Source organism: Archocentrus centrarchus, chromosome 11, assembly GCF_007364275.1.
Source record: "Archocentrus centrarchus isolate MPI-CPG fArcCen1 chromosome 11, fArcCen1, whole genome shotgun sequence".
NCBI classification, from domain to species: domain Eukaryota; kingdom Metazoa; phylum Chordata; class Actinopteri; order Cichliformes; family Cichlidae; genus Archocentrus; species Archocentrus centrarchus.
In genome coordinates, this window is record NC_044356.1 from 896,310 (window position 1) to 914,406 (window position 18,097).

At 40.3% G+C, this 18,097-nt stretch overlaps 1 protein-coding gene across 1 annotated transcript; it reads right to left on the reverse strand.

The window, feature by feature from the left end:
- Positions 1–9,509: 9,509 nt before the first annotated feature.
- LOC115788665 (CD209 antigen-like protein C) lies at positions 9,510–17,857 on the reverse strand. The gene is made up of 7 exons (XM_030741795.1): positions 17,695–17,857; positions 13,158–13,274; positions 11,534–11,623; positions 11,328–11,429; positions 10,934–11,073; positions 10,493–10,617; positions 9,510–9,636 (listed from the first exon to the last, which is right to left on the reverse strand). The coding sequence occupies exons 1-7, from the start codon at positions 17,855–17,857 to the stop codon at positions 9,510–9,512; spliced, it is 864 nt and encodes a 287-aa protein (XP_030597655.1).
- Positions 17,858–18,097: the final 240 nt, after the last annotated feature.

The window sequence follows — 18,097 nt, forward strand, 5'->3', positions numbered from 1 at the left end:
TACAGGCACTATTGTGAGTTTGTGTCAGCTAAAGATGACAACATCAAGGTTAGTTGTGCTTTCTGTGCTGGCGACAAAGTGCTATCTAGCTTCAAAAACACTACGTCAGATGTGAAGAAACATTTGGTTGCTGCTGTTGTGCCAAAAAGTGACTCCGATGATTCTGTGTGCTTTTATGTGTAATGTCTTTGCTCATATTTGTAAACAGAGTGCAGTCAACATGATTTATGAGGGGCTTATATATGAAATGAAGAAATAATCTGTTTTTCAAGAATCTGTAGCAGTCTGTGTTATTGTAGATACATTATAATAAATCCAGTGTTTTTTGGCCACTTAAAATATCTTTATAGATCTGTGATGTTATATTTGTTGTGATTTTTTCAGCCATCAGAGGCAGATTTCTGTTTAAAATGACATTTTTAATGTCAATGACAGTTTTTACCTTCATAAAAAAAAACAAATATATAAAAGTCAATTTGCCAAAAACTGATTGCAGCTTCTACCTTGTGATAGAAATGCTGCTTCTCACTCAAAATGACCTGATATCATTCATGAGAGATATGTTTGACACATGTTTCACAGATTATAGGTCAACAAGTCATTTACAGCTGTTTAAATACAGGCAATCATTTTTTGGCAAATACCAGAAATCACTGTTTGACAAATGATCACTTTTTGGCACAACACCAGCAGCTGTTGAATGTAACTAATAAAGTAACTTGTAATCTAACTTAGTTTCTTCTAAAATTAAGTAATCAGTAAAGTAACTAAGTTACTTTTTTGTAACTGTACCATCACTGACAACCACAATAATTATATTTGAGCATTAAAAATATAATTTCAAGTCAACAGAGTGCACACAGTGGTGCTTCAATTATTATTGAAGTATGAAATATACCGTTGTACTGGTATTACTGTTGTATTGTAGCTGTGGCATAAACCTTACACTGGGTGGAGGTTTAATAAGTTTGTCATGTACTCTAATTAACAAGGGTAAAAAATATATTTCCAGACATATTCATATTAAAATATAATACATATTTTACTTTCATAGAAATATAAAACCTTACACAGACTCTTGTGTAAACTATGATGAGAGCAGAGACTGCATATTTCCACCAGGGCTTATAATTTCCTCCACACAATGAGTAAACTGAGTCCCTGGATCCAAAAACATATATGGATCCACAATGTTTTTATTGACAACACTGAAACGATCTCTCCTAATTCCTAATTCCACAGTATTTTATACTCACCTCCATCCTGTGTTGAAAGATGGACCGGATGGTCTCTGTTGGCAACGTTCTCATAGAGGTTGTCCAGCCCCTCCAGACTCTCTTGTCTGTCCTCTGCTGTACTGGATCTCACATTCATCATCAAATCTGGGTCCTCATAAACAGTGGAAGACATTTTAAGACATGCAGTTTTCAGTGGTATCAGTTTTCTATAGTGATGCTGATGCTGATGCTCTGGCTGTTTGTCCTCTGTATTCTGATGCTGCTGTCAGTATAATTTCTCTGTCTTTCTGTTTCTGTCTGAGCTGAGCAGGTTTGAGTAGGATGTACCAAGGAAGTTATAACAGGAAAGTGTACAACCACACCCCACCATTTTTTTCCCATAGTACAATTAAAACTGCTTTTCTGTCTTTTTATTTTATATATTCATTTATTTGTGATTTGAGTTTATGAATCCTACTTTTTCTTGGTATTTCTTTGTTCCCTTTTTTGGACAGTGACAATTAAAACAGACAAAGTGGGGGGACAGCAAAGAGCCTGGGCCAAGCGCAAACCTGAGCTACTACAGATGAGATGATATAATCTGTGGTTTGCAGCATGAAGGTGTTTGTGCACTTTAGGTTGGTTACGGAAAATGTCAGACCTGCTTTTGCTTTTATAGATTAAAGAAAAAATAGAATATATAGTGTGTGACACAGCTGCTGTTTATATTATAGCCAAGTCAAATTACAGAACATCAGTAGCACAAATTTAAAGGAAAATATTGGCAGGGTTTGTGTAAATATTGTGGGGTTTTTTTTCCTATCTGATCTGAAACTCGTGTATACATGTTACAACATATAATGTGCCACACGTTGCCGTTTCCTCATTTCTGTCATCAGATATTATAGCCCAGACAAAATGGAGCTCAAGAAACAGACCAATAAGAAACCATTTGAAGGTCACATGTTGAACAACAGTTAAGACTTTATGGCTCAGTGTCCCAGGCATTGATTAAGACTAGAACTGAATTTCCCTGTCAGTTTGTCAAATGAACTGATGCTACAGCACATCAAAAATCAGACCCAAGTGCTTTTTCTGCACTTGTAATCTGTCCAGCAAATAAGTATTTGACGTTTTTCCAGTTAATCTCTGAGAACTGATCAGAGGCTTGTATTAAACTTGTGACCGGAACGTATCACACAGCTGATCACAGAAACCACTTCCTCACAGTGCACAGCAACTAACTTCCTCCATAATATCTGACACAAACATCAGAGACAACAGGACTCATGCAGGCAGTGGGTGTAGTTAAATGTGTTGTGTTAAAGCACTGAAACTGATGCACATCACTGTTTCGACTGTTTGTGAATCTGCCATTGAATATAGTGGGAGCTACTGTAACTCCCCAGAGATATCACAGTGTTAATGAGAGTGATTCCTGTTGGCTTCACAGCCTCACTCTGATGTGCTGAAGATTACAGATTATTATGGCATTAATAATACAATGATGCACAAATGGTAATGAACCACAAGCCTTGACTAAACTATTTAAAATGAAATACTTAATAGAAATATCTTCTACTTCTTTTCAGTACACACTGACCTCATATATCTGCCACTCGTCTGTTTGAGACCATGTTGGAACACATTTGTGAGAGCTGTTGTATTGAAGGTGTACACGGCTGGGACAGGCTCCAGCCTCCGCACAATCCTGACTTGGATCAGTGATAGAATAGAATAGAATAGAATAGAATAGAATAGAATAGAATAGAATAGAATGCCTTTCTTTGCCATTATATGGAATGTACAGTGAGATTGGAGGGCCACTCCTGTTCCGGTGTTACACTGTAGAAATTCACACATAAATATATGAAATAAAATAGAATATATAATAAAATAAAATAGATACATACTGTTAGAATGGCCAAAGCCGCTAAATTAAAATAGGAGGCTTGAGGTGGAGGTGAAGTGCTGACCCACAGGTGTTTTATTCACCAACATTTACACAAAACCAAAAACATAACAAAAATGAAAACAGTGCAGCTGGATGGTGGTGCAGAGTTCCAGCAGCCCCTAAGATCTTAGCTGGCAGCCTTTTATAGACTGCTGCTAATTTACCACTAAGCCAAACCATTCTCTGGGGTACACACAAAAGAAAAACACACTAACAAACTAAACGCACAATTTAACTAATCAGCTTTATTAACAATAATACAATACTGCAAAACACAAAATTTATTAAATAAAATATTTCCCCACTAGGCCTGCCATCAAACTCTTTATTTCTCGTTTTTACAAACCAGTTCCAAAAACATATTGGGACACTAAATGCAGATCTCATGAACCCATATTTTATTTAATAAAAATGTTAAAATTGAAAAAATGTACAATTTTAATTATGGTAAATGATCTGGTTCTCATGCCTCATTCACCCACGCACTGTTTATGCCTTAGTACTGTCCATCTAACATTCATACTTCAACTGATGCATCAGAGAGCAACTTGGTGTTCAGCATCTTCCCCAAGGGTACTTTGGCAAGAAAACTGGAACAGCCAGGGATTAAACCACCAACCTTTTGATTCGTAGATGACCTGCTCTACCTCCTGAGCTACAGCCACCTCAAGGAAAATGTTTTAAGAAAAATATTAGCTCATTTTGAATTTACTAGACATCTGGGAACTGAGAGCAGCTGCTGGACTCCTGGAAAAGAAATGTTGTCCCATTCTTGTCTGATCAATTCTAGCTGCTTTATATCCTGGGTCTTCTTTGTCATATTTTTGGTTTCATGATACATGCAGAAATGTCTTCAGTTGGTGAAAGGTCTGGACTGCAGCCAGTCCAGTTCAGCACCCAGAGGCTTCTATTCAACAAGTCTTCCAATCGAATAAAACATTAAACCTGCTCACAAGGATTTGAAAACATACACTGGAGGACATTTATCTCTCAAGCTTCATATAAAACCCAACTCTATGCCAAAGAACTGTAGCCTACATTGTTTTAAAACATCTAATGCTTATACTGTTCTTTTTGTTTGTTTCTGTACTTGCCTGTCTTTCATATTTTAAACATGTTTATACATTTTATGTATGCTAAAGAAAATGACTTTTATGGTCTTCATCTGCTCAGACTGTTGAGATGAGACAGAGCTGTTTGTTCTCAGTCTCCTGCATCATTTATTTACATTTTGTTTAACAATGTCACCTTTTTTTTTTCCACAGGGAGAGTCTAGGAGTAGATGTAGGTTGCAGACCTGTCAATGCCTCATAATTAATTCTTAAAGTCATTTTTCAGTGCACAGGATAATTTGTAGATATTATCCAAATGAAGTGTATGTTCAAACAATAGACTGTATATAAAAGAGACACAGCCATCATGACATCCCCCATTTGTTTGCTAAATAATATCCTACTTTCTCATAATTTTTTTTACTGTAATGGGACTCTAACTCATCATTAAGAACAACTTCAAAAAATGAAAAATTGAGGGCATGGATCAAAGGAGCTGAGGACCATTTCCTCATAGGCATCTATCCGTTTAGGAGCTGCCCTCTGCTGGTTATTAGAAAGAATGCAGGTTTGGTTTTTCTCTTCAAACTTGGACTTAATGTCCAACTATACACGGTTGATCATGATAAGCCAAATGCCTTATGCAGAAACTGAAGAATCTTTAGCCTCGAGCTCTATTGAACAAAGTCCATGTGATGCCCGCTAGCGGTGATGTAAAGGTGTAGCAGATAAATTTGGAGCATCATGTTTACTGCCTTCTGCACACTAACTGGATTATTTCCAGTAGTGAGAATATGTCTAAAGCAGATTCTCTTCTTGGCCGCGTTCTCTAAAAATGATCTTACATAAAGAGTAAGTGCACACAAACTTAGATTCATGAAATGTGTACACTAAATTTGTTCTACCACTATCAAGTACTTTTCATGACAAATGCACATACGTGCTCTCGCACATTTCACACACACACAAATGCCACAGCAAGATTTTATGCTTCTTTTTCTCTTTCAGGTGCCGGTAGTTTTTTGAATGCATTTGGCAAAACAAATGTGTTTGGCACAACAGAGCATTCACACTACAATTCAGTTTAAGCTGCTGGACACCACAGGTTTAAAATATTCACATATACCAACACATGTGGGCTGGTTTTCCTACTCTGTTTTCCACACCCATCCTGGGACAGGGTCTGGCTGGTGGTTTGGGGGCCAGGCTGGCTGCACCCCGAGGTTCCTGCTGCCTCTGGCGGACATTCAATCAACCTTGTCAGAATGTCACTGTGTGGCTGGCAGGGTTGGACACAAATGCAGGACATACGAAAACTGAGCTGAACTCAACAACAGCTTTATTGCGGGAGGCCCACATACAAAGTCAAAAACACAAAATACAAAACACTAAATCCCTAAGCCACAGCAGAGCTGGAGGGTGCAACTCAATGCCAAAAACTAGTGATGTTACATATGATACTAAAGGCCTGTGTCAAGCAAATCGGATGTGTACAAATGAAGTCTGTGTCGAGGCCCGTTTCCTTTTTTTAGAATATCACCTTGACAAAAGCCAAACGAGGCCCCATTTTCTGAAATCACCTGACTGCCTCATTATGTGATTTGAGTTCCTGAAAAACTCTCCTATAGGCCTACCACCTGCAGGAGGTGTTGTAGGGGTCGGGTGCAGTGTGTGTCAGGTGGAGGCCCTGGTGGACCGATCCCCAGCTATCAAGACTGGCTATTGGAACATGGAATGTCACCTCTCTGATGGGTAAGGAGCCTGATCTAGTGCGTGAGGTAGAGCGATACCAGCTAGATATGGTTGGCCTCACCTCAATGCATGGCCTGGGCTCTGGAACCAGTCTCCTGGAGAGGGGCTGGACTCTGTTCCAGTCTGGACTTGCCCTCGGTGAGAGGCTGGAGCTGGGGTGGGTATTTTCATATCCCCCCGGCTTGCTGCCTGTATGTCGGAGTTTTCACCGGTGGACGAGAGGGTTGTTTGACTCTGCCTTCAGGCCAGGGAACGGGTCCTGACTGTTGTTTGCGCTTGTGCACAAAATGACAATCCAGAGTACCCACCCTTTTTGGAGTCACTGGGAGGAGTGCTCCAGGGTGCTCCATCCAGTGACTCCATCGTTTTGCTGGGAGACCTCAACACTTGGTGACAGTGAGACCTGGAGGGGAGTGATTGGGAGGAACGGCCTGCCCGATCTGAACCCGAATAGTGTCTTGTTATTGGACTTCTGTGCAAACCACAGTTTGTCCATGATGAACACCATGTTCGAACATGACGATGCCCATAAGTGCATGTGGCACCAGGACACACTAGGGAGCAGGTCGATGATCGATTTTATCGTATCACCAGATCTGCAGCCGTATGTTCTGGACACCTGGGTGAAGAGAGGAGCTGATCTGTCAACTGATCACCAGCTTGTGGTGAGTTGGATGAGGTGGCAAGGGAAGAAGCTGGACAGACCTGGTGCACCTAAACACGTTGTGAGGGTGCGCTGGGAATGCCAGGCAGAAGCCCCAGTCCACGAGATCTTCAACTCCCACTTCTGGCAGAACTTTGGCAGCATTCCAAGGGAGGCTGTGGACATTGAGTCTGAGTGGACCACCTCCATTGTTGAGGCTGCTGGTCAGAGCTATGGCTGCAAGGTGGTTGGTGCCTGTCGGGATGGTAACCCCCGAACCAGACGATGGTCACCGGAGGTGAAGGGAGCCATCAAGCTGAAGAAAGAGTCCTATCAGGCTTGGTTAGCCAGTGGGACTCCGGAGGCAGCTGACAGGTATCGGCAGGGCAAGCGGAATGCAGCTCGGGTGGTGGCCGAATCAAAAACTAGGGTGTGGGAGGAGTTCGGTGAGGCTATGGAAAAAGACTTTCAGACGGCATCGAAGCAATTCTGGCAAACCATCAGATGACTCAGGAGGGGAAAGCAGTGCTCCACTCACATGGTTTATAGTACAGGTGGGGTGCTGCTGACTTCAACTGAGGCTATAGTCGGACGGTGGAAGGAATACTTTGAGGACCTCCTGAATCCCACTGACACGCCTTCTGTAGTGGAAGCAGAGTCTGGGGATGAGGGAGATGACTTGAACATCACTGGGGGTGAGGTCACTGAGGTAGTTAAACAACTCCTTGGTGGCAGAGCCCCTGGGGTGGACGAGATTCGCCCTGAGTTCTTGAAGGCTCTGGATGTTGTAGGGCTGTCTTGGTTGACATGCCTCTGCAACATTGCGTGGAGATCTGGGGCAGTGCCATTGGATTGGATTGGATTGGTGGTCCCCATTTTTAAGAAGGGAGCCCGTAGGGTGTGCTCCAACTTTCGGGGGATCACACTCCTCAGCCTCCCCGGAAATGTCTATGCCAGGGTGCTGGAAAGGAGGGTCCGTCTGTTAGTCGAACCTCCGATCCAGGAGGAACAATGTGGTTTTCATCCTGGTCGCGGAACGCTGGACCAGCTCTTTATCCTCTCGAGGATATTCGAGTGTGCGTGGGAGTTTGCCCAACCAGTCTACATGTGCTTTGTAGACTTGGAGAAGGCATTCGACCGTGTCCCTCGGGGTATCCTTTGGGAGGTCCTGCGGGAGTATGGGGTGTCTGGCCTGTTGTTGCGGGCCCTTCAATCTCTGTACAACCACAGTGAGAGCTTGGTCCGTATAGCCGGTAATAAGTCAGATTTGTTTCCTGTGGGTGTTGGACTTCATCAGGGCTGCCCTTTGTCACTGATTCTGTTCATAATTTTATGGACAGAATTTCTAGGCGTAGCCAGGTGGTAGAAGGCTTCTTCCTTGGTGGCCTCAGAGTCTCATCTCTGCTCTTTGCAGATGATGCAGTCCTGTTGGCTTCATCAGGGGGGGGCCTCCAGCTCGCAGTGGAACAGTTCGCAGCCAAGTTTGAAGTGGCCGGCATGAGAATCAGCACCTCTAAGTCTGAGGCCATGGTCCTCAGCCAGAAAACGTGTGGAGTGCCCTCTCCGGCTCAGGAACGAATTCTTGCCCCAAGTGGAGGAGTTCAAGTATCTCAGGGTCTTGTTCACGAGTGATGGGAGAAGGGAGCGGGAGATCAACAGACGGATCAGTGATGCGGACGCTGCGCCGGTCTGTCGTGGTTAAGAGGGAGCTGTAAAAGCAAAGCTCTCAATTTACTGGTCGATCTACGTTCCTACCCTCACCTATGGTCACGAGCTTTGGGTAGTGACCGAAAGAATAAGATTGCGAATACAAGCGGCAGAAATGAGTTTCCTTCGAAGGGTGGCTGGCCTCTCCCTTAGAGATAAGGTGAGGAGTGCGGCCATCCGGGAGGGGCTCAGAGTAGAGCCGCTGCTCCTCCACATCGAATGGAGCCAGTTGAGGTGGCTCGGGCATCTGATTAGGATGCCTCCTGGCCGCCTCTTGGGTGAGGTGTTCTGGGCATGTCCCACCGGGAGGAGGCCCCGTGGTAGATCCAGGACACGCTGGAGAGATTATATCTCTCGGCTGACCTGGGAACGCCTTGGGGTCCCTCCGGATGAGCTGGAGGAGGTGGCTGGGGAGAGGGAAGCCTGGGCTTCTCTGCTTAGGCTCCTGTCCCCGCAACCGGCCCCGGATAAGTGGAAGAGAATGGATGGATGGGTGGATAGATGGATGGACAAAGTTGATTTTGGACATTTCTTTTGAGCATAGTCTGCTTCCTGCAATTGAGCCCTCACCCCACAATACCCCCGTCCCCCGTGACAGGGACGTCTTAGACAGTAAGTGAAATAGAAGTATAAATGAAGTATTGTCCTTCCTCAGATGTCTGAGGAAGGGCAGTTGCCCGTTTGAGGTAAATAATTGCATTTTTTTTAAGGAGCTCTTCAGGTGTGTGGACTTCAGTCTTTGTTCCACTATTGTTTTTTGTCCAGTACCCTTTTTTAACTCTTTTGAAGATCTCTGTACTTTTTCTTGTTCTAAGAAACAAGAACATTCATGAATGTCAGAAAAAGACTGAAAAGTTATTTTCATTGTGGTTTTAGGAATAAAAGTTTCTGTAACTCATCAGAGTAAACCAAGTAAACCAAAGCAAGGACAACCTGCAGTTTGACTTTATTAGAACAATTTGCTGGAACTACAGAGTAATTAAGTACTTCAAGTTTTTGTGTGGATGGCTTCCAACCTTACTGTACAGCACAGAGCACAGAGGGAGTATATGTAATCAATATATGATGTAAGCTGAGTCTGAGGCTCCTGCAGGACGTTTCATAGTGAGGTGTCTTTGGATGGATTATTCAAACATTTAAATCTCATATTTCACATCCCTCTGTCATTAATCAGGGCACGGCATTCATTTCTCACAGATCCAGGTCTTATCAACATGACTATATTCAGGTGAGTGTGTCCACCTCCCATGATCATCACAGCATACTCCACGGGAATCTGAACTGGGATTCCCAAATCCTGGTGCCCAGAACCTGTCAGACAGATAAAATATGATATTAAACTGGACTAAACTCATAATTATTGTCACATTCATATAAATATGACTTTCTTTATGAATATTTATGAATATTTTCAGAGCTTTTTTTCCAGGTTTCTAGCCCACTTTTCTTCTTTAAGACTTTTCTGCAAAAATCATCACACACACTAAACCAGCTTACAAGTTTTTATGAATATGAACTCTTCATGCTCTAATAATTCAGAATCATAAGAAGTAAGAGCTTTAACACAAAAAACAGCTACCCTCACAGTTTCCTGTAGGAACAAATTTTTTGTGTGTGATGCTTATTTTTCTAACTGGTAGAATCTCTAACCTCATCTAAAAAGTGGAACTTTAATGATTTTTAACTGACTGATTTTCTGCTGTTTGAAAGTGTTTTGTCAGCTGTTTACAGACATCAGTCTGATGTGTGTGTCTGTGAGGTCATATTTCCTGACATTCATATGTTCTTAAGTTTCAGAAGCAGCAAAGAAGAAGAGACGGGGATTCTCTGAGACAGTTTTTGTTTTGTGACAAAAGAAACATCACAGCACAAAAACACGAAGAGAAACTGAACAACGTGAAATGTGTCGTCGGTGGTTTGAACATTTTTTTATTCCTGATTTCTTCAGATTGAGTTGTTGTAACTGTTGTAACTGAGTTGTAACTGAAAGTCGTCACAGATGAAGAGAGTTCAAGCACAGCTGCTCATTCAAAGAAGGATTTCTGCTTTTCTTTACATGCAGTTTGTGGGGCTGCTGGAAAATATCTGAACTGTTGCTGATCTAGCTTCCAAAACATGAATGACTTCTAAATAATAACTCTGCAATGGAAACAAACTAATGTCTTACATTTCTGTCAGCGCTGATCCATCCACCCATTCCCATTCCCATTTATATTTCCAGCCTGATTGTTGATAATTGGCCTCCAGACCAATCCAGGACTCTCCTCTCAGGTTCAGTTCACTGATAAATTCCTAGTTGAGAAGAGACAAAAATATTTTCTCAAGTCATAATTCAGTACTTCTGTTGTAGTAACACTTTTTTCAATTTCAAACTGTTGCTCCGTAATTACTTTACTAAAAAGTAATTACTTTACTTTTTGCTTTGAATTTGTCAAATGTTCACAAACGTTACATTTGAATGTGAATGTCTGTAACAAAGATGGAGAATCAGAGAACTCCATCAGAGTGGAGACAGGAAGCAGGTCACAGACTGACAGCAGGTCAGAAACACAGTAACAGATTGCTGGCTGTTCCATCAAAGATCACACAGACACACAAACACACACACCTGTTCCTCTTTGCTGTTTATGATCACCAGATCAGCTCCTCTCTTCAGACAGTCTCTCCTGCTCTCAGACCAAGTTTTTATCTCATTGATTTTAAAGTAGCAGCTGCCTCTGAATCTTGTCCATCGATCAGGACACTTCTCTTCATGTCACACACAAATTTTAAACAGATTTTGTGTCATTTTTATCACATTAATAAGATCTCTAATTTCAGTATTTCATCAAAAATCTTTGGTCCTTCATTTAAACTCAGGTTTTCTCTCTGCTTCATAATTAACTGAAAATTGCATTTATACAGAAATCATAAAGCATTTAGAATTAAAAATAAATAAAGGCAGAACCAGGTTATGACTGTGTAATACTGATGTTTTCTATCAGTTATTCAAACTTTCTTACCTTCCATCTTCTTCTGCTTCTTCATTTTTTTCCAAAGCTGACTGTGGTTTTCACTCAGTCTATCATAACTGCTCTGTAGATGACTGATATTGTTTCTTGTTTCTTGTAAAGAAAAATAAAGGTTAAAAAAATTTAAATATTCTGAAACTGTTTAGGTGTGACACTTGACTCCAGTATTTACTTGCTTATTTTCAAACCTGTCTTACCTCGAAGTTCATCCTGAAGCTGGCTGTAGCTGTTGTTCAGTGTGTTGTATTTTGCCTGAAGTTTGCTGTTTTTGCGCTTGTTCAGAGCAACTGGAATATTTTAGTGGGAACCAAAATCAAATAAAATATGGCAAAGATGAATCAAATTCTCAACAGAAATAATCTTCTTCGTCTGCATCATCAAATATACCACTAACAGTTAGAAATGTGTGTAGCCATTGTTCTTTAGCATGTCCTGTAGATGGAGGTGTTAGAACTGCAGGAAATATGATTTGCTATATTGCCAAAAGTATTCACTCATCTGCTTTCACACACATATGAACTTCAATGACTTCCCATTCTTAATAGGGTTTAATTTGATGTCAAACCACCTTTTGCAGCTATAACAGCGTCAACTCTTCTGTGAAGGCTTTTTTATAAGCTTTAGGAATGTTTATTGGAAGTTTTGACCATTCTTTCTGTAGCTCATTTGTGAGCTCAGATATTGATGTTGGACAAGAAGGCCTGGCTCACAGTCTCCACTCGAATTATCCCAAAAATGTTTTATCACATTGAGGTCAGGACTCTGTGCAGGCCAGTCAAGTTCTTCCACACCAAACTGGCTCATCCATGTCTTTACGGACTTGTTTTATTCACTGGTGTGCAGTCATGTTGGAACAGGAAGGGGCCATCCCCACACCATTCCAACAAAGTTAGGAGCTTGAAACTGTCCAAAATCTCTTGGTACACTCAAGCGTTAAGAGTTCCTGTCTCTGGAAATAAGGGGCTGGGCCAGCTAAGGCTTGGATGCAGCTGCTCGGCCATGGAAACCCGTACCATGAAGCTCTCTTTGCATTGCTCTTAATCTGAAGGTCACATGAAGTGTGGAGGTCTGTAGCAATTGATTCTGCAGAAAGTTGGTGACATCTCCACATCATGTGCCTCAGCGTCTACTGATCCTGCTCTATTTTATGCGGCCTAGCACTTTGTCGCTGAGTTGTTGTCGTTCCCAATCACTTCCACTTTGTTTTAATACCACTAACAGCTGACTGTGGAATATTTAGTAGTGAGGAATTTCACAACTGGACTTGTTGCAGAGGTGGCATCCTATCACGGTACCACACTGGAATTTACTGAGAATTTACCCATTCTTTCACAAATGTTTGTAGAATCAGTCTGCATGCCTAGGTGCTTGGTTTTATACACCTGTGGCCATGGAAGTGACTTGAACACCTGAATTAAATGATTTGGATGAGTGAGTGAATAATTTTGCCAATATAATATAACAAAAGTGAACAAAAAAAAAAACACTGACAAAATTAAAGATAATTGTGATTCAGTATGGTGGAAGAAGTGAAAAATCAAACAGCATTTTTAGACCTGCAGTCAGAGATGTTGACTCATGCGACATGTGCTTGTTCTCACTGAAAATAAATATTTATAAATTCAGTAAAAGCTGCTTTGAGGCTTCAACAGTCCCTCATATCAAAGGTGTTTCCATGTTATTTCCATGTTTCCTTCCTTGACTTGCTGTGGCAAAAAGACACATTCTGGTTCTGAAGCTGCATGTTTGTTGGCTGCTGGGATTCAGTAACAGTAATACATTCAATTCCAGGAGAAGTTCAGAGGTCGTAGTTTATCTTACAGTATATGGACAGGATGATGATCCCAGCTAACATCAAGAGGTACAGCACTCCTAGACCCAGTGTAGCACATCTGAAAGCCCCCTTCTGGACTGATGGAGGGTTCTGAGCCTGTGGTCCTGTTAGAAAGCAGGGTGGATGTTGTTTTTTTGCTTATTTCCTGTAACTAAGCTTTTAAAAGACCTGTGGTTGCATTAGCTAAACTTCACAAAATGGTCAAATGCTAAAAGCAAGGAAATATTACCGTTACATTTACTGCTTTAATGACTTTTCTGTGCATAGAGCTCTGTATTCAAAAGTAAATTAAAAAAGAGGGGGGGAATTGCAAATTGTTTATACATTTGTTGATAAATTGTTTATACACTACTCTCACCACTCATTAGTTATTATTAATTTCCTTCTGTCTTCCATGAATTCAATTTTATTTTATTAATATAGTGGCAAATCAAAACAACAGTCACCTCAAAGGGTTTTTTTTATTGTATAAAGAAAACCCAACAGTCAAACACCCCCGATGACCATGCATTTGGCAACAGTGGGAAGGAAAATCTCCCTTTTAACAGGAATAAACCTCCAGTAGAACCAGGGTCCGTGTACTTGCTCATTATTCTTTTTCCATTTTGAAAACAAATATAGAAAAACTAAAAATTGATAATTTTTTAAATTTTCATTTTATTCTCCAAATCCATACAATGGAAACCAAATTATATTTCTTTTTTCCCATGTGAAATCAAAACATAAACCAGGCTCAACAAGGGGCAGACCGGAATGGGGTGAGTGTAGGGAGGTAGGACAAAAGAGATGCCATGGAAGAGAGCCAGAAATGAATAATAACTAATGATTAGATGCAGAGTAAACGAGGTGAATGAAAAAGAAATACTCAGTGCATTATGGGAAGCCCCCAGCAGCCAAGGCCTATTGCAGCATAACTATGAGATGCTTCAGCATCACCTGATCCAACCCCAAATATTCTTTATCAAAAAGGAAAGTTTTAAGCGTAAGCTTAATCTTAAAAGTAGAGAGGGTGTCCATCTACCAAATCCAAACTGAAAGCTGAAGGCTGAAGGCTCTGCTTCCCAACCTGCACTTACGTATCCTAGGAACCAACAGTAAGCCTACAGTCTGAGAGCTAAGTGCTCTATTGAGATAATATGGTACTATGATATCTTTAAAAGTAAGGTGTGGCCTTATTATTCAAGGCCTTATGTGTAAGAAGGAAGATTTTAAAGGGCAGCATGGTGGTGTTGTGGTTAACACTACTGCCTGACAGTTACACTGATATCGAGAAGGTCTGGTTTCGATTTTACCTTGGCCCAGGCCTCTCTGTGTCCAGTTTACATATTCTCCCCCTGTGTGTGTGGGTTTCCTCCTGCAGTCCAAAGACATGCAGTTACTGGGCTTAGGTTAATTGGTCACTCTAAATTGCCTGTGAGTGTGAATGGTTGTCTGTATTGGCCCTGTGACAGGCTGGTGACCTGTACAGGCTGGTGTACCCTGCCTCTTGCCTACTCTAGCTGCAGCATTTTAGATCAGCTGAAGGCTTTTCAGGGAACTTTTAGGATGACCTGATAGCACTGAATTACAATTCTCCAGCCTAGAAGTAATAAATGCGTGAGCTACTTTTTCAGCATCAGTCCAAGGCAGGATGTTTCTAATTTTAGAAATATTGTGCAAATGCAAAAAAGCAGTCCTACATAATTGTTTAATATGTGCATTGAAGGACATATCCTAGTCAAAAATGACTCTCCACAGTGTTTCTGGAGGCCAAGGTAATGCCATCCATAAGTATCTGGGTAGACAATGTGTTTCTAAGATTATTAGGGCTAAGTAGGGTTAAGGCGTTTATGTCTTATGACTTTCCAGCAGTTTGACTAATTGGTGTGTATCTTGGTGTCTATTAGATAAATATGATTCAAACCACAGCAGCACAGTACCTTTAATACCTACGGCATGCTCTATTCTCTGTAAAAAAAAAAAAAAAATTTCCTAAATGGCATTCCATTATATATATATATATATATATATATATATATATATATATATATATATATATATATATATATATATATATATAATGGAATGCCATCTAGGAAATTGTTATATATATGTATATTAAAATAAGAGTCTGAATATATTGAATGAAACATGAATATATACAATGAACTCTGAATATATACAATGAAATATATTCAAAGTTCATTGTATATATTCAAAGTTCATTGTATATATTCAGATTTTCATTCAATATATTCTGACTTTCATTCAATATATTCAGAGTTCATTGTATATATTCAGACCTTCATTCAATATATTCAAGTTTCATTCCATATATTCAGACTCTCATTTTAATATATATATATATATATATATTAGGGGTGGGACTTTAACGCGTTAATTTCGATTAATTAATTATGGGGAAATTAACGCGTTAAAATTTTTAACGCATTTTAATCGCACTTTGCACCGTGGAACGTTTCTCAGTGCGCGAGTTCCCGGCATACAGATTATATCGACGCACAATGTCCAAATTAGGGGCCGCATCCTGCGAAGGACCCGGCCCACGTCTTTCGCAGCCCACGAACACCACAAAGGCCGGAAGTGAGCAGCTAGCCTTCATATCAGCTGCCGTCACCTCTGCGTAGCTCATGTCACCTAGCAACCGTGAGTGTGAAGCACAGCTGTGTAAAAGCAGCTGTTAAACGGAGAACGAACTTTTTCTCCTTTTTGTGGTTTAATTTTAAGTCTTTAATTCAAAATAAGCTGTTAAAACAAGCATAACACATTTCAACATCAAGGAATACAGCTGAGCGAATGATTAATTTCCAACTATAACAAGTGAGACATTAATGTTGAATAAAACTATCCAGTTATGATGCTTAACTTTAATTTCAGGAGTTTGCCCTAATATATATATATATATATATATATATATATATATATATATATATATATATATATATATATATATATATATATATATATATATAATGCTCAATAGCATCAACAGCACAGAGATGAGTCCACTGTTAGAGGACATAAGAAGATTATTTGTAACCTTCACTAATGCTGACTGAAACTATTCAATTAAACCATTCCTTTGCAGATGATTAGTTAGCTGTTTTACAACTACTTTTTGAAGAATTCTTGAGATAAGACTGCTGATCATGGCTAATGATAATGGCTAATCGAGATAGATTGATCATATTTAATATTGAAGCATTAATTAATGGCAAGACTTGTTTGAGCAGTCTTAGAGGAATGGGGTCTAATAGACACATTGATGGTTTGGAGGAACTAACTACTGAAGTTCAGATGAATTGAAGATAATTAGTCTAAAAAAATATCAGCAGTACTGAAAGTAACCATGCACAATGATGCAACTGCAAGATGGTTATTAATATTTTTTCCTCTAATGGTTAAATTTTTATTTGTGAAGAAATTCATGAAGTCATTACAAGTTAAAGGAATACTCAGCTCAACAGAGCTCTGACTCGTTGTCAGCCAGGCTCCAGTGCTCAAAAGAAACCTGTGGTATTTCTTATTTCTTCAATCAGTCATGAATAGTAAGATGTCCTAGCTTTACAGTGGGCTTTTTTTTTTTTTTTTTGTTAGAGCAATAAAGTCTTTTTTCAGGCTAAATGAAGGTCTTCTAAATTAGAGAGAGACTATTTCCTCTTCAGCTTATGGGTTATCTGCTTTAAGCTGTGCATTTGTGAGTTATACCAGGGAGACAGGCACTTCTGATTTGAATCTTTCTTTTTCAGAAGAGCTACAGTGCACTGCACACAGTGAGGATATAACACGACTGATAAGATCATTGTTGTGATCACTGTGCCATATGTCAGAACAAGATCCAAAGTGTGGAGGGTAGGCTCATTTACATTTTGAGAGAAGCCAAATGAACCTATTAATAGTTGAGGCTGTCTTTTTTACCATCTACATGGATGTCACTATAATTTTTTTTATCTCAAGTGAGCACTAAATCAGATAAAAGGTCAGAGAAATCAGACAGGAACCAGGTCTGTAAGGGCCAGGTGGACAATAGATGACAAAGCTAAGAGTCAGGCTTTCAAATTAATTAAAACTCTGTCTGGGTCTATGGTTGAGTAATGAGATGGAGTGGAAGGTTGCTGCTACTCCTCCTCCTCGGCCTATGCTTCAAGCATTCTGACAGTTAGTATGACTGTGAGTGTTTATCTAAACATATCCATCCTGTTGTAACCAGGTTTCTGTAAGGCAGAATAAATCACTATGTTGATCAAATGTGGAATGGATGCCGTCTCTCCTAACAAGACCAGGTTTTCCCCAGAATGTTTACCGATTATCTATAAAGCCCACATAATGCTTTAGACTCCACTCGCCCAGCCAGCAATTTAAATGCTAGCTAAAATTGTCACTCCTTGTCTGATAAGGGGAGGGGCCCAGGGAAAACAACAGAGTTGTACATGGAGAATAAGATGTTTAATGGACTGCAGTTAATTGGCATTAAAAGCTGACTGTAACAAACTGCAAGTAAATTTATTTTTACAATTTACTTACCTCCTCCCCGTGACTGAAAATGAATATAACTATCTCCGACATCATCTGTACTCTCGTAGATATCCACCTCCCTCTGCTCCCAATCTGCTATGTCTTCCTGCTCCTTTCTGCTGAATCTCACCTTCACTGACAGATCTGATTTGGCATAAATATCTGAGGACATCTTGAAAGGACTGAGACAGCTGAACAGGAGCAGTACTTACAGAGTTTAAACTGTACTTTAATAGTTATGCAGTACTAAGCCTGGTAGATATGGTGCTATTCTGTACTGTATGGAAATGAGCTTTCTCTGAGGGGTGGGTGGTAGTCAGTGTTTGTGGTTTGACCTTCTTTCTGTATTAAGACAGGAAGAAACTTTGAGCAAGTGATAGCATGCGAACAACCACTGACCCAAAAATTCATC